Source organism: Terrapene carolina, unplaced genomic scaffold (assembly GCF_002925995.2).
Source record: "Terrapene carolina triunguis isolate 2854851 unplaced genomic scaffold, T_m_triunguis-2.0 Scaffold68, whole genome shotgun sequence".
Taxonomy (NCBI): domain Eukaryota; kingdom Metazoa; phylum Chordata; order Testudines; family Emydidae; genus Terrapene; species Terrapene triunguis.
In genome coordinates, this window is record NW_020664419.1 from 80,665,570 (window position 1) to 80,690,186 (window position 24,617).

General features: G+C 43.5%; 1 protein-coding gene across 9 annotated transcripts in view; it reads left to right on the forward strand.

Annotated features, from left to right (window-relative positions):
• CNOT4 (CCR4-NOT transcription complex subunit 4) overlaps positions 1 to 24,617 on the forward strand; it is a 140,683-nt gene that overhangs the window by 53,170 nt on the left and 62,896 nt on the right. For 6 of the 9 annotated variants that reach the window (XM_029910861.1, XM_024208165.3, XM_024208170.3 and 3 more), the window contains exons 3-7: positions 12,873 to 13,070; positions 16,627 to 16,713; positions 19,870 to 19,971; positions 20,558 to 20,683; positions 24,069 to 24,202. In XM_029910861.1, the coding sequence (XP_029766721.1) occupies positions 12,873 to 13,070; positions 16,627 to 16,713; positions 19,870 to 19,971; positions 20,558 to 20,683; positions 24,069 to 24,202 (647 nt within the window). The remainder of the gene's footprint in view (positions 1 to 12,872; positions 13,071 to 16,626; positions 16,714 to 19,869; positions 19,972 to 20,557; positions 20,684 to 24,068; positions 24,203 to 24,617) is intronic. The other 3 variants (XM_024208167.3, XM_024208169.3, XM_024208172.3) reach the window with 1 other exon arrangement.

The following is a 24,617-nucleotide window of genomic DNA, read 5'->3' on the forward strand; positions in this document are numbered from 1 at the left end:
TCGTATTGGTGTGAAACAGGATGAAGATGTAGCATCATGTGAAGATAGGAGTCCTCTCTTCCCAACTGCCTTTTCTGGTTCCCCTGGTGCATCAGCCCTCTAATTCCCTCATCCTCTGGATATTGCTAGTTTTGGAAGTACCACCTGTAACCCCCATCACCACCTTTCCACATTCACCTACATGGATCAGTTGTTCTGAGGGCAGAAGTACCCTGCTAGCTGAGCCATGCCTTGTGATCATTCTAAGACTAAGTGCACTGTACGGCCTGGTGTAGAATACATTCACTACACATCACATCACACCTCACCAGCACAGGTATAAACCTCTGTGTAGATGGTGAACTATTGCTTAGGTGAACAGAATGTGCCAGAACCTTAGGGCATATACCTGACGTGTCTCTCTGTGTCCAAGCAGTGCCTCCCCCGTCTACACTGCTGTTTTTAGCAATTTAGTATCCCACCCCTGGAGCCTCTCTCTCTCTCTGCCGCAGGGAAAGGCTATGGCGGGAGAGGCAGCAGGCAGAGGCTCATTGACATAAGCATATTGACTCACTCCATATTTCTCATTTCAGAGACCACTTCTGCAACAAGGCAACAAATGGGAAATGTTTGACATATCCATTACATGGCAGGAATGTGACCATGCATCTGGGAATCCAAGAAGCAGAGTGCTTGACAGATCCCTTGGCAAGGAACAAAAACTAGATCTGTTTTTCAACATTCAGAAAAACATGTAAAGGAACAATTTTAAGTTTGAAGGAAAATACAACTTCTCTTTAAATGCCAAGGGAAATTTATGCAAGAGGACAAAGAATGTGTGAGGAGCTATGTACATCATGATAAAGAAATAAGACTTCAAGACAGAGTTCCCCTGTGAACTTTTGATGGAGTACATGCAGGCCAACAGCAGTTTGCACAGTTAGCCCACATTTCAGCATAAAACAAAAGCTGGCTTGCTGTTTTTTATTATGTATTAGCTACTTTTTTGAAGGTGGCTTCCATGTTTCGTGGTAAAATAAATTATGCAAATCAATCTCAGTTAATAGTTCTGCAGGCATAGTTGAATTACTTTAAACAACACTGCTTTACTACCCCTATATACTCTGTGTCCAAAAGCATCTAAATGCTGGTAATACTTTTATTAAAAACTAATTTTATTCATGGTATCAAACCCACTAGCAACTATAGAATCAGTGATATTAACTTAAACTGCTAACATTTCAGTATGCCACCTTCAAGCATTAAAAGCATCGATCTCTTTGCATTCCTACAATGGCAGAATATGAGCACAAAGCAACTCTAATTGGTTCATATGCCTGTTGCAGGCAATGTTCATAATTGTCACTTTTGATGGCACACCTTTATTGTCCACCTCATTCTTTGCTGCAAGACTCATGCCTTCCTCTGTTCATTGTCAAACACCTCCTTTGCTTTTACAATATTGGACAGAATACAACAAGTGGATAGCACGACACTGTTCACTGTATTCAGTAGGTACTTCCACTTTGCTTTCAGCCTTTCAGAGGCACACTTGACCACCTTCCTGCACACAATTTGTAGCTGTACCACTGTCTGGTACAGTGTAATCAGGATGTGACTTCTTGACTGAGAGAAGCAATTGATATGCAGTTGCTGAGAATCTGTGGAATGGAAAGAGTACTCGTCTGTCTATTCCTGAAAAGTTGTCTTTAAAAATTCTGGTACAGTGCACCCTGCCTTCCCTCGCCCACTCCAGTAAACATCTAGGAACTATGCACAATGATCTTGTAAGGCTTTTGCCACCATGGAGCAGTAGACTTTTGTTAGTTTATTCCTGGGCTTGATCACGTGCGCATGGGTTCATCTATAGCTCCAGCAATTCAGGAAACCCATCTGTTCAAATCCATCAGTGGTCTTGCAAATGTTTGCTAGCTTGATTGCGTGCCCCTGAAACACTTGTTCTCTGTTGCGATATTCAAGGGTTTCCAGTCCCACTGGTGCCTAATTGACTGGTTGCTATCCAGGGTAGACACCTTCCTTGGGACAAACAATGCTTTTTTTCTACGGCGAATGATGCTCTCATGCAGATGATCTGAAGCTTCCCAAAGAGGTGCAAAAGTCTCCTCCTTCAAGTAGTGTCCCTATGGGTGCTCCACTGTAGGTGTATCTGTGTCCCTGTGCCTCTGATGGGAGATTTTGGTAGCAGTGTTCATTCGGCCTGCACATGAGCTCTCCCTACCTTGTGCTCTGCCTTGAGGCTAACTAGTACTGCATGGTTGAACCATCCCCAGTTCCTCTTTAGCTGCACCTGGTCTGAGACAGAGCGAATAGCAGTCCGCTTTCTCTTTGTCAGAGTTTGAGTTCAGTGTCTTAGCTTCTTTTAGCATTTCCATTAGATTTTTCTTAGTTTGATAGGGTTTCTGGTTTTTTTTTTTTTACTGTTTAAAAATAATACTTTTTTCTTTCCCCTGTTTTTTCCCTTTTTCCTATCTGGGGATCACCCCCAGTAAGGGGCATGCCCAACTCCCCCGGGTTTAAACAGTGTCTTTCCTGCAGGGAGGCAGTACTGGTTACAGATGACACTGCTGCTGCGTCCGATGCCTAGGAGAGGCTCACATTCCACAGAAGTGTACCTTCTGTCAGCAATTGAAGGCTAGATCCTGAAAGAACCAGGAGTTAAAGTTGAAACTCTTTATGGAGGATGTTTTTAAACCAGCCTTTGACCCTGGTCCCGAATCCCCTCCTAGTGAAGATTGTCCCCAGAGCCTTCTGCGTCTAAGGATGGAGAACCAAAGAGGAAATCTTCGTACTCTCCTCTCAAAGCCTCCAAAAAGAGAGCTGCAAGTCCTCAAATTGAGCCCTGGACCAGCCAGAAAGATCTCTGGCATGGTCAGTCATCTCGGTACCGATGGCTCCAAAGCACAGTATCCAGAGGACACATGGGTCCTCCAGTGCAGACACCATCTATACGCCTAAAGACCTGAAAGGTGGAGGCTCTGAAGCGGCGGCACCACCTGTCAAGGGTGAGAGCAAAGACCGTACTGTCTCTGCAACATTATGTAATGTCCCTCAGTACCAACTACTTCCAAACAGCCCTCGGCAGACTGATCATCTCGTGCAAGATCTCTGCCGATTTCCTCAGTATCGGTGAATCAGCACCAACAAGCCCTGATGGTACTGATCACAGCAGTACCGCAGGAGTTTCATTTCCCCAGAGATCTCATGGTGGCTGAGACTCCAAGAGTTTCCTGCTTGCTTGATATTAGGGCCCCGGTACCAAGCACATCTTGATCCCTGGAATCACCACTGGCACCAGGGTGTTCGCTTCCAGTCTCCTTGTCGGTTCCAACACTGTCCAGTGAGGACTCATATAGCGACCAGGATGATATCCTCTTGCTACCCTCACACCATGGCCCATCTCTACATCAACCAGCACCCTTCCAGTTACACCGTCAGTCCGAACCTCAACCTTCTTGGTATGACCACCTGTGGGTACCACCATGCTGGGAACGTGGACAGCCTACAGGCACCATACTTCTCGGGCATCTGGTGTCTCCTACCAAGCATCAATAAGATGGTTTCTTTCAGCCTTTGCATCCAGAGCCCAAGAACCTCAAGAGAAAACTTGAGGAGCAGGAGGCCAGAATAAAGAGGAGGTACACCACCAACCAATATCATCTCCTCCTCACCAGGTGAGACAGTGATGGCCCCCTCCACCATCCATGGTGGATGATTTAAAACTATTTCATGATCTCTCAAAAAGGGTAGCAGACACTACAAATTCCCCTTGAGGAAGTGAGACCTGACAAACCCACAGTCCCAACCTGTGGATCCTCTGACTCAAGGCATTGTTCATGGTTCCAACAAACAGAGAGCTGCTGCTCCGAGGAGGTACAAGAAGTGGTGTTACACAGTAAAAAAATTGGCTACCTGCCGCATTTACCTGCAAAAATAGAAAAGATTCCAGATTTGGTATAATTCCAAACAAGTTACCTCCCCATCGTGGAGGTACATACTAGGCCTCAAGAGGACAGGGCTATCTCTCAGCTCACTCAAAGTACATCTTGTGGCCATAATGGCTTTCTACCAGCAGATAGAGGGATACTCGGTTTTCACTCTTCCAACAACAAAGAAATTCCTCAAAGGCATAGGAAACCTCTTTCCTCAAATCAGGCACCCCATTCCAGCGAGGGACCTAAATCTAGTTTTAAAGAGCCTAACTAGACCACACTTTGAACCTATGGCCCCCTGTTCTCTTACACATCTATCAATGAAGACAGCATTCCTAGTAGCCATCACCTCAGCATAGAGAATAGGGAAAATAGCAGCATTAATGGCACATACACCCCTTCACAATTTTCTTTTAAAGTCAATCTGAGGCCACACCCAACATTCATCCCCATGGTCGCCTCGTCTTTTCACATGAACAGTTCATTCACCTTCCCACCTTCTACCCAAAGCCTGATCGTGACAACAGGGAGGCCACACTACATACACATGTTAGGAGAGTCTTGGCCTTTTATTTGGACAGGACAGGCCTTTAAGAAATCTCCTAAGCTCTTCCTCTCAATTGCAGAAAGGTCAAAGATGCAGCAATATCAGCTCAGACTCTACAATAGGTCTTGAATTATATTAACTAGTGCTACCATGATCGTAATTCGCTACCCCCACTTGGAATCCATACACATTCCATGAGAGTGTTTTCCACCTCTGTCACCTCATTAAAAATGTTCCCATGCCAGAAATCTGCAGGGCAGTGACTTGGGTATCTGCTCATACTTTTGCAGAACACTGTGCGATTACTAGATTTTCGGCTCCACGGTATTTTCCTCCATAATAGACTAGACTCAGAAGCTCTGACCCTCCATTGGGGATACTGCTTGGGAGTCACCTATGGTGGAGCACCCATAGGGATGCTACTCAAAGAAGAGGAAATTACTCATCTTGTGCAGTAGCAATGGTTCTTCAAGATGTGTCCCTGTGGGTGCTCTACAACCCACCCTCCTCCCTTCTACTTCGGAGTTCTCAATCGAGGCGCTGCAGTAGAGAAGGAACTGAGGGTGATTCACCCACATAGTGCTAGTTAGCCTCGAGGAAGAGTGCATGTGTGGGCCAAACAGTGCTACCAAAACCTTCAATCAGGGACGCAGATACGCATACAATGGAGCACTCATAGGGACATCGTTACTGCACAAGGTAAGTTCCTCTTCCTCACTTAGTTCTGCAGTTACCTTGGATAAGCAGCTATATCCAGCAACCCTCACACCATTTGTAATCATGCTCCTGACCCCAAAATGGCACACAGTCCACTGAACTTCAGCTTGAAGTAGCTCATGGAGCTGATTACTTTGATCATGGTGGAGAACAGAGCCTTTCACGCAACACGAATCCACTGTTGGTCTCTTCCACTGATTTACTGCGTGTATTGCTATAATTTGTTCCACTTTGTCTCCTGGGTCACCTGGGATGCTTGGTGATTTAATAGTCAGGATCTCCATTCTGAAAAAAAGGATTCATAGAATCAACACACTACCCATGTGCTTTACATTGAGACAAACTGTTTTAGTTTTAAGTGGTACGGTTACCTATTATAGATTCAACCTTGGTTTCCTTCCGTTCTTAGCCTCATGCCTCAACCCTCACTATCCCCTATAACTGAAAGCCTTCTTGTGTGCCAAACAGCCTTTCCTCCAAGTTCCTCCTAAGAAACTCCACCTACTTCTAGGTAATATTCTTTATCCTCTTCATCGTTATTTAATCTGCATACAATTAGACAAAGAGCTGTTCAAGTTTTAAAAAAAAAAGTTCCTTACCTCAAAGAGCCAGCTATCTGTGAAATGCCATATAAACTTAATGCTGTGTCCTTATAAAAAGTTTACCCATGTGTGTCGAAGACATAACTTGTGATAAGCATGGCTGTGACCAAGCCTCAAGAGTGGATCATTGATTATGATCCAACAGTTACTCAAGTGAAGTGTGCATGAAGGATTAACTGTTGCATGGGGTTTTTTCTTCAGTTGCAGTGCTACAATACCTTGATTTGGAGCCACATTTCCTTAAAAATCCAAGTTCAAGGGTAGATCAAGTCAATATGGTGTTGCTGTGCGTGGAGTTGAATGCATCTTTTCCATTAACTCTAATGGAATGTTTAGACTTTTAAATTCCTGTGCATGGCAATGAAAAAGTATATCCCCTATACTTTCAGCACAAACTCTATCCTCTGCATACCAGCTCAGGTACTTCAGATTAACTATTTGTCCAGGACCATGTAGAGAAACAGTTTCTGTTTGGCATCCTGCCTCTAGCACTGGTCAATATCTTGTGCTTCAGGGGAAGGTTAAATTCTTCTATAATGCACCTAGTCAGTCAAGTCTGTTGGGTGTTAGAATGTGGGGAGAGAATTCCCTGTTCTCCATGTAATTGAGTAAGTTTCACATTTTAAATTGTCAGCCCCAGAGGAAAATCTGTAATATGTGCACCTGTCCTATCTTTAGCATCACTTCAGTAACTTCTTCATTCTCATCAATTTGAAATATTTTTGTCTTAAGATGCATTGTGTATATATATTATATAAACTTTGCTACTGTATGCCTCGAACTGTTATGAAGACTAGTTATACACTTTATAATTTTGAGTTTTGTTTTCAGGACTGAGAATTGGGCAGGAGTGCCTTGGTGAGCAGCAGGGTGTGGAGGATAAATGTGTAATAGCCTTGACATGCTTTCTGAGTTGTATGTCTTCACTGCAAAAAGGGGTGGTTTTACCTCAAGATGGCTATCTCAGTGTAAAGCCCTAGGAGTGATGAGTCACTGTAGTTCTTGTTCGAATGCTTGCTCGTGTCCATTCCATGTTAGGTATATGTGTGCTGCATGCACCGTTGCTGGAGATTTTTCCCTCAGGCTGGCATCCATCAGGATGGCTCTAGTGCCTTCTTGTGTGCCATATAAGGAGTGCCACCAGCCATGGACCCTCTCAGTTCCTTCTTACCACCTGTAATGGTTGCTGAAACGTCTCCTCTTGCTGCAGCAAGGTGCCTATCAGTGGTTTTCTTCTCTGTATTGTAAGTTTAGTCTATAGTTTAGTTATAGTGTATATATTGTAAGTAGTGTTGCTGTAGATGGAACCTCCTCCTCTTATTGTTAAGGGGTTCCCATCACCCCTGGAGCTGGGCTTCAAATCTTTTGCCTCCTGTGGCAAGCCTATGCCTGTGAGCAACCCACATTCCAGTTGTCTGAAGTGTCTGGGAGAATCTCATATGAAAGACCACTGCCAAATTTGTCGAGACTTTAAGCCTTGCACAAAGGACGGAGTGATCAGACTTAAGGCTGTCCTAATGGAAGCCACTTTTTAGACTGGCTCCGTCAACCTCGAGCAAGAGAGAGCATGGTGCTCCGAGCACCTTTCTGTCACCTGGTCCTCTGGTACCTTCTAGAGGGAAGCAGTCTTTTTTCTCCTTTTCTGGTCACCAGACCCTCGGCACCAATTGGAGGCAGCAAGAGGTACTGCTCCCCCATGGTCACCTAGAGAGGAGTCTGAGTCTAACGCGGAACCCTACGTTCAGCCTAAGAGCCATCAGTACCCATCCTACATGCCATCGGACCTCAGTGCGGGTTCCCCCGCTGGTGCCTGGCCAGGAGGACAACGGTCTATGCACTGGCAATGCTGGAATCCTTAAGGTTTTCCCCCGGTACTGGGTCCGCCCTCCCACCGATCATCTGTTGCTTCTGAGGGGCGGACTCCCACTCTTCCACATTCAGCACCGGAAACAGACTCCAGTACTGACCCTAGTACTGATCTACAGGATGTGCCCCCTATGGAGGTTACTGAAGCTGAAAAAGAGAAAGAAGCCCCCTTTTTCCAGTACAGGCCTCTTCCTTCTCCTTCTCCTCCCCAGATGAGGCCGTCTCAGGTCCGAGCAGCTCGCTACCACAAGATGACTTTCGGGCTCGTCAACAGCTCCTAAAGCAGATAATGGCTAACATGGGGCTAGAGATTGAAGAGCTCAAGGAATCATCCCACAGCCTCATTGATATTCTGGATTCAGCAGCTCCATCTAAGGTGGTCTTACCCATTAATGAGGTGGTAATGGGTCAGGTCAAAGCCCTGTACCAGACCCCATTTTCTCTTTGAAATGAGGGGCAGAGGAGAAATCTGTGCCAGCCAATGGGTATGAGTATCTGTACTCTAACCGACTCCGGGATCCCTCGTATCACTGGCTAATGAAAGGGACAGACAGGGCCAGTCGAGTGCTACTCCCAAACAGAAGGATGCAAAGAAATGTGGTCTATTTGGGAGGAAAATTTATTCAACAGGTGGTCAACCACTACATATCTCAAATCAACAAGCCTTACTGGGATGGTACGACTACAATTTGTGGAACTCCTTGGCCAAATTTAAGAACTCTATGCCCCAGGAATTCTCAGCCCTCTTAGAAGAGGGAAAGAATGTTGCCAGAGCCTCTCTCCAGGTGGCACTGCACGCAGCAGATGCATGGTGAGGACAATGGCCTCTGCTTTCACCATGAGACGATGCTCTTGGCTGCAGTCCTCAGGACTCCCTCACGAGGTCCAGTAGTCAATCCAGGGCCTCCCTTTCGAAGGCTTCTCATTATTTTTGGAGCAGATGGACACAAGACTGCACGGCCTGAAGGATTCAAGGGCTAGCCTCATGTCCCTGGGCCTCTATGCTCTGTCTACTTCGAGGAAGCATATCAAGCCCCATCAGCCACCACGCTTCCCAGCTCTGTGTCTGAGAAGGAACCCTGTAAAAGAAAGGGGAAGTGTCAACCACTTCCATCCACCTCAGCCTCCCAGCTGGGCTCGCGTAGGCACTTTGGTGGGCCTAAGCAGGCCTTTTTGAATGTGTGCCCCAGGGCGCTATACCAGTTCCCCCCCCTCAGATCCTGCTTCCCCTTTATTTTTGGACTGACTGTCCCACTTCAGTCCAGCATGGTCCAACATAACATCAGATCGCTGGTTGCTAAATACAGTTTTCATCCACTCCTCCCTCCCGCCCCCTATCCCCATCCCTCTTCAGGGACCCTTCTCACAAGCATCTCCTCACCCAGGAGATGCAGACCCTCCTACGGATGGGGGCTGTGGAGGAGGCACTGCAAAACTTGAGGAAAGGAGATTTACTCCCAATATTGCCAAATCCCAAAGGCCAAGAGAGGCCTTTGATCCATCTTGGACCTGTCGCCTCAACAAATATCTCAAGAAACTGAGATTTTGCATGGTCTCCCTGGCTTCCACCATTTCCTCCCTAGATCCAGGGGACTGGTATGCCGCCATCGACTTGAAGGACACTTATTTTCACATTTCTATCTTCCAGGGCCACAGAAGATTTCTCAGGTTTATTGTAAATCAGACTCCTTTCCAATTCACTATTCTTCCCTTCAGCCTGTCCGCAGCCCCTTGGATCTTCATGAAATGCATGGTGGTGGTAGCTGCCTTCCTCAGACGGCGAGGTGTTCAGGTCTACCTGTACTTCAACAAGTGGGTGATCAAGGGTTGTTCAGAGGCTCACGTAAAGACCAGCATTAGCGTGATTCAAGCTATTTTCCGAGCACTGGGCCTCTTATTACGTGAGAAAGTTGACTTAAACTCTGTTCTCTGAACTGGAATATCAGGCCAGGGCTTGACTCGACCCAAGCCAAAGCCTTCCTTCCAGAGGTCTGATATCCAAAGTCATGGTCCACCCAATTACAACAGCCTGGGTTTACCTCAAGCAACTGGGTCACATGGCCACATGCAATTGTGGTCTGGCATGCAAGGCTACACCTCAGGCCCTGCAGACATGGCGAGCTTCATTTTACTCCCCGAACAGACACCAGTTGGACTCAGTGCTTGCTGTTCCAACACTGGTCCTCTCTTCCCTCGACTGGTGGAAGGACCCACAGTCGGTAATAATGTGAGTCCCGTATCTTGCCCCGACTCAGCGTCCCTAGTCTCGGACATGTCAGACCTAAGTTGGGGAGCCCACCTCAACAGACGCAGGGCTTGTGGTCCCAGGAAGAACTCTCCCTGCACATAAACATCAGGGAACTCGGGACAGTTCGCTTAGCCTGCCAACTGTTGCTTCCCAAGGTCTCAGGCAAGGTGGTGTGAGTTCTCACTGACAACACCGCGGCCATGTTCTACTTCAACTAGCAGGGAGGAGCTCGATCCTCCATCCTGTGTCAGGAGGCTGTCCATCTGTGGGACTTCTGTGTGAAGCACTCAATCCATCTCAAGGCTTCACATCTTCTGGGAGCCCAAAACGCACTGGCGGATCACCTCAGTAGATCCTTTTCCTCTGACCACAAGTGGTCCCTTCACCCGGAGGTCACCAGGTTCATGCCCCAAAGGTGGAGGTCTCCCCAGGTGGACCTGTTCGTGATCAAGCAGAACAGAAAATACCATGAGGTTTTTCTTAACTGCATGGGCACAGTCCAGGCTCGCTTTCTGATGTCGTCCTGATTCCATGGACAGAGTTCCTATTTTATGCATTCCCACCGGTTCTTCTGGTTCACAAGGTCCTCCTGAAAATCAAACTGGACAAGGCAACAGTAGTTATTATAGTTCTGGCATGGCCACACCAACACTGGTTCAGCATGCTATTGGATCTGTCAGTAGCAACCCTGCTTCCTCTCTGCCTGGACCTAATCTCACAAGATCATGATCAGTTACTCCAGCCAAACCTCTGCTCCCTTTCCCTAGCTGTATGGATGTTACATGGCTGAACCCAGAGGAGCAGGCCTGTTCGGAACAAGTTTGACAGGTTTTGCTGGGTAGTAGGAAGCTGTCCACTAGGGCTACCTGCCTTACCAATTGGAAGTGTTACTCGATATGGTCATCCCAACGAGACCTCTCTCCAACTTCCCTTCAGTCCATCTTGGACTACTTGCTCCATCTAAAACAACAAGGTCTGGCTTGTTTCTATCAAGGTGCATTTAGCAGAAGTTTTGGCCTTCCACTGACCAGTGAACAGCAGGTCAGTGTTCTCTCACGAAATTATGGTCCCTTTTCTTACAGGGCTGGAGAGACTTTATCCTTAGGTCTGCAAGCTAAGCTCAGCTCTTCTCCCCTCCCCTCCCCCGGGGGGGACTTAAACATGGTTCTGTCAAGGCTTACCAGGTCCTCCATTTACATCGCTAATGTCATGCCCTCTACTGCTTCTCTCTTGGAAGGTCACCTTCCTCTTATCGATCACCTCATCCAGAAGGATCTCTAAAGTCAAGAGCCTTGCATCAGAGCCACCATACACGGTGTTCTTCAGGGACAACGTCCAACTGCACCCCTGCCAGGCCTTCCTGCCAAAGGTGGTTTCACAGTTCCATAGCAACCAGGCCATTTTCCTGACAGTCTTCTTCCTGAAGCCTCACAAGAACTCAGAGTGGCGACTTCACTCATTGGGTATTAGGCATGCCTATTATTGAGAGGACTAAACCCTTTTTGCAGTTCCACGCAACTCTTCATAGCTGTAGCAGAAAGGATTAAAAGCCTTTTAGTGTCAGCCCAGAGGATCTCATCCCGGATGACCTCCTGTATTCGGGCATGCTATGAGCATGAGAATGTTCCACCTCTGGCCATCCTGACCACTCTCCACTAGAGCTCAGGTCTCTTCAGCAGTGTTCATCGCAGAGCTTCCAATCCACAACTTGGTTGTTGGTGCCTACTTTTGCATCCTACTATGCCATCACCCAATAGCTTGAGACGATGCCAGGTTCAGGAGAGTAGTGTTGGAGTCTGCATGTCCATGAGCTCCAAGCTCACCTCGTGTGGTACTCCTTGTGAGTCACCTAATGTGGAATGGACATGAGCAAGCACTTGATGAATAAAAACGATTACTAACCTTTCCGTAACTGTTGTTCTTCGAGATGTGTTGCTCATGTCCATTCCATGACCCAACCTCCTACCTCTCTGACAGAGTTGGTCATCAAAAAGAGACTCAAAGGGTGCATGGCCAGCAGCACCCCCTATACTAGCTCATAAGCACATGGCACCAGAGGGCGCTAGAGCCATCCCGACGGATACCAACTAGGGAAAAATCTCTGGCAATGGTTCACCCGGCACACGCATCTAATGTGAAATGGACACGAGGAACATATCTTAAAGAACAACAGTTACGGAAAGGTTAGTAACTTTTTAAAACTCTGTGTAGCTAGTTGGGGTGAACCCACCTTGGGTTTACTTCAACTAACTTCATTGAGGTAAAACCTACAGTGCTTGTCTTCATTGAGAGAGCTATCTTGAAGTAAAAATGTTTGTCGTCACTGCAAAAAGAAAGTCTGAAACTGCTAGGCAAATATGTTAACAGTACTATGAAATCATCCAATGTAGTAGTAGTTGTAGTAACCTGCCTCTGTACCAAGGGAAGATAACACACACAATGAGCTATACAAAAGCAAAATTCTCTGATTAGAAAGCTAAGAGGACTCTTGAAAACCCAGAGGTGCACGTTTTGATTTCATGACAATGACAAATGGATTCTTTTGTTTTATGTTATAGATTGGCTTTTAAAATATTCTTCATACATATCACGGAATTAAATTCGATGTGGGATAACAGGGCCCTGCCTTTTTCTATGCTTACTGTGCTGCCGTATTGAAATTCCTTGGGAGGATTCTGTCGGGGTTGCCAATGCTTGTAGAATTCCCCAACAGAGCGAGCAGCAGGGTCAATGTAATTCTTGTCAGTTTCAGTATTGCATGAGTGCAAGTAGGGGGATTGTTTGAAAGTAATGTGAGATTCCCCTCTCTCCCTAAGGGGCTGCGTACACTGTTTCCACAGAGCTGCCAGCCAGAAAACTACATCACATTAACATCAATTTGTATATCTAATTACTGAGATTAATTGTTCTCAAATATTTAGTCTCTTACCTGGGTTGCATTTAATGGTGTTTTTTATGTTCAGCCATATCCAGAAGATCCAGCAGTGTACAAACCACTCTCCCAGGAAGAGCTGCAAAGGATAAAAAATGAAAAGAAACAGAAGCAAAACGAGAGGAAGCAGAAAATATCAGAGAATCGCAAACACCTGGCCAGTGTACGGGTTGTACAGAAGAACCTTGTCTTTGTTGTAGGGCTGTCACAGCGCCTAGCAGATCCAGAGGTAAACAGTTCACACGTGCCAGATCTCCCTGTAGCTTAAATATTACCATAATCAAAATATCTAAAGACCACATCTAAAGTGTGGTATCCTTGTGCTTCACTTGGATGACAAACTGCATGTTGGTTTTTACTGATGCCAGATAAAACAATTCTCTAGAAATGGCTGCTCTGATGCGTAGGGTCCCTTCACTTTAAGGGCGTGGATGAAATTCCTCCCACCTTCAAACCTCATCAGCTGTTCATTGTTTTTGTTTGTGGTAGTACTAGGTGCGCTAACCTTTTTTGGACAAACATGACGTTTGGTTTCTTCAACATAAAATGAGCTGAAGGATTTGGATATATGAGCTTTGCCTGTGCTAGACCCACAGCTACAGCACCACTTTCCATTGCAAGTGGCTTCCTCCTACTTTTAGAGTGGTGTCAGTGCCCCTCTTAGTCTCATTTGGTCCAGTCGCCTGCTGTAGCTGGTGTTCAGTTGAATACATGCAACTGGAGGCAAGTAGCAGATATTTAACTATTTCAATGTGAAGGTATTAGCTGATAGGGCCAGGGATCCCCCTTCTGTTCCGCTGATCAGACTGGTAGAAGTACTTACCAGTATTGCCTCCATTCAGTTGCATTTTCTTATGGCAGCCTTATTTGGGAGGAAAAAAATCCAGAACATAGGGAGGGAGATCTAAGTATCTGGGTTAGGTGGGGGGACAAAAGAACTGAATTGCCTAAATTGCAGGGCCGTTATCTCTTATCACTCCACTCCTCATCAAAGATGAGTACAACATTTTCTGGTTAGTGGAGTGTACCCACCACTTTCTGTAATATTTTTGCTTTAATTTTAAAAAGTTTCTAACCTTCATAGTTGCAGAGAACCTTCCAAAAGTGACGAATGTAGTTCTGTCTTCCTGAAACTGCAGATGCTTTTTGAGTACAGATGTGAATTACCAAGGCCCAAATCCTGTCCCTAGTATGCAGTCAAACTGCTGAACTGTGCACTGCAGAATTTCTCTGTGGTTTGGGTTGGAGGAAAAGGACCCCCTTCCATTCTCTCATGCTGTTCCTTAGACGCAGAGCCACTCGATAGTTGCATATCCAGCCTCAGAACTGGATATGCAACTTGCTGCTTCATCTCCCTCTACACTGCCTGGGAGAGGGCAATGGCCAGTGGATTGATATTGCGATTCTCTCTACAAACTCCATCATTGCACAAGTAGCTACTACACAGCTGGGCGCCTTCTAGTGTATAGGAGGTGTGCCTCCCTTGCATGAGTTCCCTAGATCATGTTCCTCTGAGTGGCGCTACACGGATTCTGCTATAAGACAACCCCTTGCTGCGGGGGAGGGGGAAGCTCTGTAAAAAAACTGCTCCAAAGGTGATCCTCACAATTGCAGAACCATAGGGTTAGAAGAGGCTGCAAGGTTCATCTAGTCTAACCCCCTTACAAGATGCAGGATTTGTTGTGTCTAAACCATCCAAGACAAATGGTTATTCAGCCTCTTTGAAAACCTCCAGGGAAGGCGATGCCACAACTTCTGTAGGCAGTTGGTTCATTGTCCTACTCATCTTACAGTTAAGTTTTTCCTGAGATTTATTTTAAATCCGCTATGCTGTAGTTTGAAACCACTGCCTCTTATCCTGCCCTCTGTGGCAACAGAGAACAACTTTTCTCCATCTTTTTTTATGGCAGCCTTTTAAGTATTTGAGGACCGCTATCATGTCCCTTAATTTCCTCTTTTCCAAACTAAACATACCCAGTTCCTTCAGCCTTTGGTCATACACCTTGCATTCCATCCCTTTGATAATCTTGGTTGCTCGCCCCTGGAACCCCACTTGAGACTTCCTTCCCATCTGACATTATACCATTAGTAGTTACTCTTTTTGTGGCTGTTTAATCAGTTATGTATCCATTTAACAGTACTTCTACCAAGCCTGCATTTCTCCAGCTTAATTAGGACAATGTCACATGGGACCATGTCAAAAGTCTTGCTAAAAATCTAGGTATATTATGTCCACCACATTTCCCCCATCCACCAAACCCGTAACTTTGTCAGAGAAGGAAATCAAGCTGGTTTGGCATGATTTATTCTTAGTAAATCCATGCTGGCTGCTAGTGATTATGCCTTCATCCTCCAAGTATTTGCAAATTGAATGTTTTATACATTGCTCTAGTAGCTTCCCAGGTATCGAGGTCAGGCTGATTGGTCTATAGTTCCCTGGCTCCTCCTTTTTCCCCCTTTTAAAGATGGGCACTACATTAGCCCTTCTCCAGTCTTCTGGGTCTTCTTTCAGTGCCAGGCAAATAGGTTGAAACTTTAGTAAAGACAGAATTATCATACACATAGATGAACATATATGTTGGAGAAGAATCAACGTAGAGTTTGTGTAGGGAAATCGTGCTTCATCAGTCTATTAGAATTCTTTGAAGGCATAAACAAGCATGGGGACAAGGGTGAGCCAGTGGATATAGTGGTCTTGGACTTGCAAAAAGCCTTTGACAAGATCTCACACCAATGGCTCTTAAGCAAGTAAGCAGTCAGAGGATAAAAGGGAAGATCCTTTCATGGTTCAGTAACTGATTAAAAGATAGGAAACAAAGAGTAGGAATAGATCATCGCTTTTCTGGAAAGAGGTAAATAGTGTGGTCCCCCAAGCACCTGTACTGGAACCTATGCTGCTCAACATATTCATAAATGATCTGGAAGAGGGTGTGAACAATGAGGTGGCAGAATTTGCAGGCAATTCAAAAACTGGGGGGGGAGGGATAGCTCAGTGGTTTGAGCATTGGCCTGCTAAACCCAGGGTTGTGAGTTCAATCCTTGAGGGGGCCATTTAGGGAACTGGGGTAAAAAAATTTGTCTGGGGATTGGTCCAGCTTTGAGCAGGGGGTTGGACTAAATGATCTCCTGAGGTCCCTTCCAACCCTGATATTCTATATTCTACTCAAGATGGCTAAGTCCAAAACTGATTGTGAAGAGTTAAAAAGGAATTTCACAAAATTTTGTCTCAATACGTCAGTGTCTCCGTAGATGAGTTTTCAAGTCAATTTTTAAAATTAGGACTAATACAATTGTTTCCTTACTCCAGAAATTACAAAATGTATCTTTAAAACATGGGAAAATATTACATCAACCTGGTCACTCATGGGCTAGCTTTGTGCTCCAGTCAAGTTCTGGGTGTAGCTATTACGTAATTGTGTGGTGTATGCACTGGGGGGCAACCCTCTGTAGTAGGCGTTGGCTGATTATTGCAGGTTTTGGATGTCTTGGGTTCGAAAAGGAGCTAGAAGATGCAAGTGTAAGATATGCTGAATGCCTGTCATCCTGGCTTTTGGGGGCAGTGTTAATGTTACCAAAATTAAGAAAAAGGAATGTAAATCTTTTTTTAATTGAAGGTTCTCAGAACAAACTTATCTATATGATCTTGTCCTCTCTCATTTTCACTAGTTAAGGGTCTTAATTGCAAAACTAAGTAAAGGATTAATTTTTTTAATGAATAAGCAATATCATTTGAGTTGCTATTAATTTCCCAATATGTCTGTTTAATTTACTCATTCTTCCTGCAGGTTTTGAAGCGGCCAGAATATTTTGGGAAGTTTGGTAAAATACATAAAGTTGTCATCAACAACAGCACATCATATGCAGGCTCACAGGTAAGCCATGGTAGGAGGCTCTTGGGCTTTTGTCGCTCCGGTATTGTGGTGGCACTGTTCATGACAGGAGTTATGGGTTCAAGAAGAATCTGGACTACATTTTCCTGATTGAGTGGAGACTAATCACTGCTCTACAGCCAAAATGCTTCTGAAATAAATGTAGTCAAACTTTACTAATTCTGGGTCACTGAGAACGAAAATGATGCTTAAAATTGTTGATTGGCTCTAGTTTTCAAGATATGCTATTGGGTCAGTATATACGACCCTTGACTTGGGAATGGCGGAGGATAAGTGAGTTATAAAGGGAAAGGATCTCAATTTAAACCAGAAATGACTAAAATACATCTTTGACTGGATCTATGAATAAATCTCTGACTGGGTTTGGACAGTACTTGCTTTTTAGGCAAAACAATGAATGATGCAATCTGAAGCTGGTATTGCGTCATACATGATATGAATTGCATCATGTTATTCCTAGAAGTCATGGATGATGCAATCATAACGAAGCTTACATCACTCTGCTGAACAAATTGCCCTATATCAGCTCTAGAAATTATACAGTGTCATGCTCTTATTTGTCAGTGTTTGATTTTGCAAAGGGACACATTTCTGTGTAGCCAAAGTGAGCAGAGATGCCTCGTACTTGTGTGAACAGTGCAGATAACTTCTGCTATGTTTGTGGTGAAGTGACTTTTGCATCACAAAAGCGCAGTATAACCACTATGGTTAAGAAAGCCTATCACCTTTCTTTTGGCTGCAAAATTGGAGATCAGAACAAGAGGTGGGCCCCACACACATGCTGCAACACTTGTGCAACAAATCTTCGCCAGTGGTTGAAGAGGAAAAGGAAATCTATGCCTTTTGCAGTGCCAATGATTTGGAGAGAGCCAACAGATCATACCAGCAATTGTTACTTCTGCATGGTGCCTCCAGTTGGGAAAGGTGTGTCAAAGAAGAAAAAGTGGACTGTGCATTATCCAAACATTCCATCAGCTATACGCCCAGTACCCCACGGAGAAGGACTACCGGTTCCTGATGCACCAGAATCATTCTCACTTGAGTCAGACGAGGAAGAGGATGAAACTTCTGGTCCTGAACCATCAATGTCACAGGACCCACATTTTCTCCCATCCTCCTCCTCTGAATCACACCTCATAACACAAGGTGAACTGAATGACCTTGTCAGGGATTTGGAACTACCCAAGAGTAAGGCAGAGCTGTTGGGCTCCAGACTACAGCAGTGGAATCTCCTGGCAGGTGATGTTATGGTTTCCATGTTCCGTGACCGTCAAAAGGATCTTGTCCCATTCACCTTCTTGGAAGGTGATCTTGTAGCCTGCAACAACATCGATGGTGTGATGGCAGCCCTCAACATCGTTCACGATCCAGATGCGTGGAGACTGTTCATTGATTCATCGAAGACGAGTCTTAAAGCTGTTTTACTGCATAATGGCAATGTTTTGCCATCAATTCCAGTTGGTCATGCAGTCCATATGAAGGAAACCTATGACAACATGAAACAACTTTTGAGGTGCATAAACTATGACCAACATCAGTGGCAGCTTTGTGGCGATTTGAAGGTTGTTGCTCTCTTGCTTGGTCTGCAGACTGGATACACAAAGTACTGCTGTTTTCTCTGTGAATGGGATAGTCGTGCAAGAGATTCCCATTACATCAAGAAAGACTGGCCACTCCGACAGTCATTGGAGCCTGGGAGGAAAAGTGTGCAGCATCCACCACTTGTTGAATCAAGGAAGATTTTGTTACCACCCTTACACATCAAGCTGGGTCTGATGAAGAACTTTGTCAAGGCCATTGACAAAACACAAGCAGCTTTCAAGTACCTCCGTGGAAAATTTCCAAGGTTAAGTGAAGCTAAGATAAAGGAAGGTGTCTTTGTTGGTCCTCAGATTCGTGAACTTCTTCGAGATGATGCATTTGACCATGCACTGCGTGGCAAGGAAAAGACGACATGGAAAGCCTTCCAGTTAGTGGCAATAAATTTTCTCGGAAACAACAAGGCAGACAACTACAGGTTGTTGGTGGAAAACCTCCTCAAGGCATACAAAAGCCTTGGTTTCAACATGTCACTAAAAATACATTTTTTGCACTCTCATCTAGATTTTTTTTCCCCACCGAACTGCGGAGCAGTGAGCGACGAGCATGGCGAGTGATTTCACCAGGACATCGCAACAATGGAGAAACGCTATCAGGGCAAATGGAGCCCATCAATGCTTGCAGACTATTGCTGGACAGTGACAAGAGATGCTCCATTTAATGAATACAAGAGACAAGCCAAGAAGCGCTGAGTAGACACTGAATAGGACTAAACTATGTACATAATAGTTTTTTGCCTTTTGTTTCATAATAAATTTTAGTTATATAACCCTTTTGCTGATTTTTAAAGTTACATAAACAGGACAAGTGAAATATTATCATGTAAAGCAACCATAAACACATGAAAAGACCTAGGTTTACAATTTATGATTAAAACTCTACTATCTATACAATATACATAGACCTAAAATGTAAAAACGTAAATATCTTAGAAACAGTAGCCAATCAGTTGTTTTAATTGTCATATTTGAATTCAGCACATCAAAATACATAATAAATGGCACATTTTATCTCTGAAGCAGATGACTTCTCAAAAATTGTAGACCAGTGTTGTTATGGCAGGTTTTGGGGCTGGGGATTGGAGAATTAATACTACAGCAGCAGAGTACATAGAGTAATATTGATTGTATCCTTAAATGACTTTGCACATGCAATCCTTGGAAAGTGTCTGCCAAATAATGGAGGTGGTGGTAGGAGGAAAGCAAAAGAGAGAAGGAATTGGGAGATAGAGAGAATCTTCAGGAAAGTCCTCTGGAATAATAGTGTGGTATCTATTATTTCATTTCCAGCTACCAAGTACTTTAATAAGCCATATTTTAATAAGCTTTAACATTTTAATAAACTTTTGAGAGCCTTAAGCTTCCTTTTTTCAGACCTTTACATTTACTACATTTCAAGTAAATTAATTGTTTGATTTCAAACAAATCTAATTTTAAACCTTGTTAAATGTGTAGATTTGAATTTAGCCAGATAGTAAAGGAATAATTAAAAAAAAAAAATAACCAGAAAGAATTCCACATTGTTCAATTCTTTCTCTAGGGTCCAAGTGCAAGTGCATACGTAACCTACATCCGATCAGAAGATGCTCTCAGAGCCATACAGTGCGTCAATAATGTGGTGGTAGATGGCAGAACACTTAAGGTAGTATTGTTTTGCATTCTGTGATTGATTAGCACATGCAAGGACATTAACATCTAGTGCAGATTCTAAAAATCTGTTATTTCAGATATGTTGCTATATTTTACTCAATAAAAGCAGACACAGTATTTATATAAACCAGCAGAGCTGGTCATAGAATCCAAGTGTCTTGAGTTTGAGCTCTTGTGCTTAGTGTTTTTGTGGGAGGGCTCAGAAATGAATAGGGGATTCACTCAGAAAATACCAGCTTGTAATTGAGATTTTTTTTTCCTTTGGCCTTACCTTTACAAATATGAAAGTAAATCTCTATCCAGCTTTGGTCTTGCTTGCTTTTATTTTGATGTGATGAAAATTGATTTTGAAGTACATTCTGATTATCCAGACCCTGGATATCTGAGTCTCTCGTGTTACTGATATCCTATTTAGGCCTTATCAAAAAAACTTGTTTTGATGAACTCCAATTTTTATGAATGTATATTGTCTTCTGAGACGTCTGTTAAATTGAGGGGGATTTTTTGTGCTTGAAATGTGGCTTCTAGCTTTCTGTGCTTAGCTCAGCTACTCAGTCTCACTTTTCTTTCTCCTTCAGGCATCTTTAGGTACAACAAAATATTGCAGTTATTTCCTAAAGAACATGCAGTGTCCAAAACCTGACTGTATGTATCTACATGAGCTGGGGGACGAAGCAGCCAGTTTCACAAAAGAGGAGATGCAGGTAGATGCGCACAAAAAGGAGGATCCTAAACTGTAGCGTAAATGTCTGCTTTTTTCCTGTGTATGACTTCATAGAATATCAGGGTTGGAAGGGACCTCAGGAGGTCATCTAGTCCAACCCCCTGCTCAAAGCAGGACCAATTCCCAACTAAATCATCCCAGCCAGGGCTTTGTCAAGCCTGACCTTAAAAACCTCCAAAGAAGGAGATTCCACCACCTCCCTAGGTAACCCATTCCAGTGCTTCACCACCCTCCTAGTGAAAAAGATTTTCCTAATATCCAACCTAAACCTCCCCCACTGCAACTTGAGACCATTACTCCTTGTTCTGTCATCTGGTACCATTGAGAACAGTCTAGATCCATCCTCTTTGGAACCCCCTTTCAGGTAGTTGAAAGCAGCTATCAAATCCCCCCTCAGTCGTCTTTTCTGCAGACTAAACAATCCCAGTTCCCTCAGCCTTTCCTCATAAGTCATGTGCTCCAGCCCCCTAATCATTTTTGTTGCCCTCCGCTGGACTCCTTCCCATTTTTCCACGTCCTTCTTGTAGTGTGGGGCCCAAAACTGGACACAGTACTCCAGATGAGGCCTCACCAATGTCGAATAGAGGGGAATGATCACGTCCCTCGATCTGCTGGCAATGTCCCTACTTATACAGCCCAAAATGCCGTTAGCCGCCTTGGCAACAAGGGCACACTGTTGACTCATATCCAGCTTCTTGTCCACTGTAACCCCTAGGTCCTTTCCTGCAGAACTGCTTCCTAGCCATTCGGTTCCTAGTCTGTAACAGTGAATGGGATTCTTCCATCCTAAGTGCAGGACTCTGCACTTGTCCTTGTTGAACCTCATCAGGTTTCTTTTGGCCCAATCCTCTAATTTGTCTAGGTCCCTTTGTATCCTGTCCCTACCCTCCAGCGTATCTACCACTACTCCCAGTTTAGTGTCATCTGCAAACTTGCTGAGAGTGCAGTCCACGCAACCCTCCAGATCATTAATGACTTATATTAAAGTATAGTGAAGCCAGCCTTTAAATATTATCATGGCAAAACTTATCTTTTTTTTTTTTACCCAAAAGATAACTTAGCCAATTGGGTGCTGGTGGTTTTCCAATAAGTGCTATTTTTTTACAGGCTCAAAAGGAGTCAGTCCTCCAAGTATTGGATAGTTAAAGGTTTGTAAGACAATTGTGGGATAGTTTTTATGAAATCTTAAACAGTTGAATATATTTCCTACTGTATCTCATGAAATGGGTGCTAAGCATTTGGAAGAATATTAAGATGTTATGAGGGTAACTTATTAGAGCGTAATACATCTGTAGGTTAGGATGCATTAACCAAATGTTAAGTTCATGATTGTCAGGAACTTCTCAGAAAAGTGGTTTTGTTTAGGGATTGAAAGGAAACCATACAGGTTTCTGTTCCTCCCATAATCCAGTAGCTTGGCTTGCATGATTGAAGGTGTGGGCTTTGAAGGATTGCCTTTTGAGTATAAATCAAAATAATGTGATGGTGTCATAAAAACTGAGTATAATTTTTTTAACTTTGCCTGATTTGGAGACTTTTCTCTAAAGTCTTGTGCTACTGAAGAGGTATATAAGGTCTCTAGCTCTGATTGGATTACCTATCTTACTTAGTGGAAGTGGGATGCATAATCAGTACTGTTTGAGTGAGTCTTACTAAGGTAAGTAAAGTAAGGACTGTTTTTCCCGGTACTTTTTAGTTTCGTATGAAATGGTTTAAAATGAGAAACAATGCTTCTGCTGTTTTAAAAATATAAGGCTAAAGATTACTTTTTGATTGAGTTGTAATATAGTACAGTATTTCTGGGATGACTTGACATTGTCATGAATAGTTTAATTGTATTTCTTTCTTTCTTTTTTTTTTTTTTTTTTTTAACCTTGATGGGTATAACTGAGGGCTGTTTACAGGGGTTGGCAATGTGCACCATGGGGGTGTGATTTGTAAAGTGCACTAATGCTTTGCAAATTAATTGATCTGTGTAGACCCTGCTGGTGCACACTAGGTTTCCTGGTGCATTTCAGCATAATACTGTTTGAAACAGTACTATGTTAAAGTTTACTGGGGAATATTTAGGGTCTACATGAACTGGTTAGTGCACAACAAGTTTGAGCGTTTTAGAAATCACACCCCATAATATGCATTATTAGACATTATGCTATTAGATATACCATTTCATGACACTATGTACAAAATAAGTGTTAAAGGTGTAATGAACACTTGATACTTGCGTAATGATATATAGCTCCAATTTTACAGGAGGTCTTTTTGCTTCTGTTTCTAAAGTGCCTATCATAGTGTCGTGGGTCACTGGGCACAAGTGACTGGGAGTTTCAAATTCAATTTGTTTGTATTTTGTAACTTTAGATTTAATTTAAAATTCTTGTAAATATTGAAATACATTTAACTTGCATGTAATATTACATTGTAACCATTCTAACCCAAGACTCGTACCAAAAACTTCCTTCAAATTTGGACAGCTTTGGTTATCGGAAGAGAGAAAAGGCAAAATGTTTTAATGTTTAGTCTAACCCTATTTCAATTGTCATGCTTAAGTGCCTTCTCTCAAAAAATAAATAAAACAGAGAAAAAGCTACTCTGCATTAGATTGAATAAACATTAGATAAACTGTTCTAATATGTTCTAGGAATGCCAAAAGGATAGACCTGGATTGAAAGAATCTCATCCCCTTCCTCACTCAGAAGTAGAGTCTGCGCAGTATGAATAAGTCAGGCATAGAAATCTCCCCAGTTCCTGAAAGCAGCATGCTTGTCTCCCTGTAATACTTTGCTTTACAGAAATCCACTTCTGTATTGAACAATCCCCAGTCACACTAACCAGAGTGCTTTTTCTTACCCTATTGACAGCTGTGTGATGCTTTTGAAATAGTCCTTGGAATGCAGAACTGTTTACAACAGCAAAGAAACTCTTTGAAGTGAAGAGACTATCTCCTTCTTCCCTCTGGACAGCTTAATATACATTAGGGGGATGTAAAATGCAGACTACACACTTCTCTTGGAAACTTACTTTATTTGGACTGTACTACAGCAAACATTTTTGCTTGAACTGGAGAATAAGTCCTAGGAAGGCTTGAGTAAATTGATTTTCTGCTTTAAAAGGTACCAAAAGAGAAAATGAATTTCATATTGAAAAACAGCAAGCAATTTGGCAAATTCAGCTGGTTGAGTGTATCTGGGAGCATGAGCCTCTAACTCCTTGGAATAATCTTTTGACTGCAAAATTGGGAGTCCAAACTTTCTATTAGAGAGCCAAGCAAAGCCTTATAGTTTTGTGCCCCAAGATCTTTCAAATCGGGGAGGGAATATGAATTTCAACTCAGGTTGCATTGAAAACTTTAACTCTTTCCCCAGGCGGGTAAACACCAAGAATATGAACAGAAGCTACTGCAAGAATTGTACAAACTAAACCCCAACTTCCTCCAGCTGTCTACGGGTACAGTTGACAAGAACAAAAACAAAGTGACAGCACTGCAGAGGTATGATGTGTAAGTACTGACGCCAGACTGACTGACAACACTTTCCTTTTAAAGTTATTTCCATTAAAATTCCTGGTCCTCTCTCCCATCTCACCCAATGCTTGCTGTTTAAGATGGAACATTCCACATCTTCCATCTCAAATTTTTGCTCACATACACATGCAGGATTATGCAGTACTTCTAGTCATAACATATGCTGAATCTTATTTGATAAATGAAAGGATTCCCCCTTCTTGTACCACATGGATTTGTGCACATTAACTCCAAACAAGCAGTCATCGTTTTGAAGCAGGTATCAGAAGGGTTTTATTTAATATTTTCACAGTTTTTGCAGTAACATTAATGCAATTCAGTGAATATTGTTAAGCAGCAAATTCTTGGTAATTATAGCTAATGTGGCGTTTGCTTTGTGATAAGACCGCAG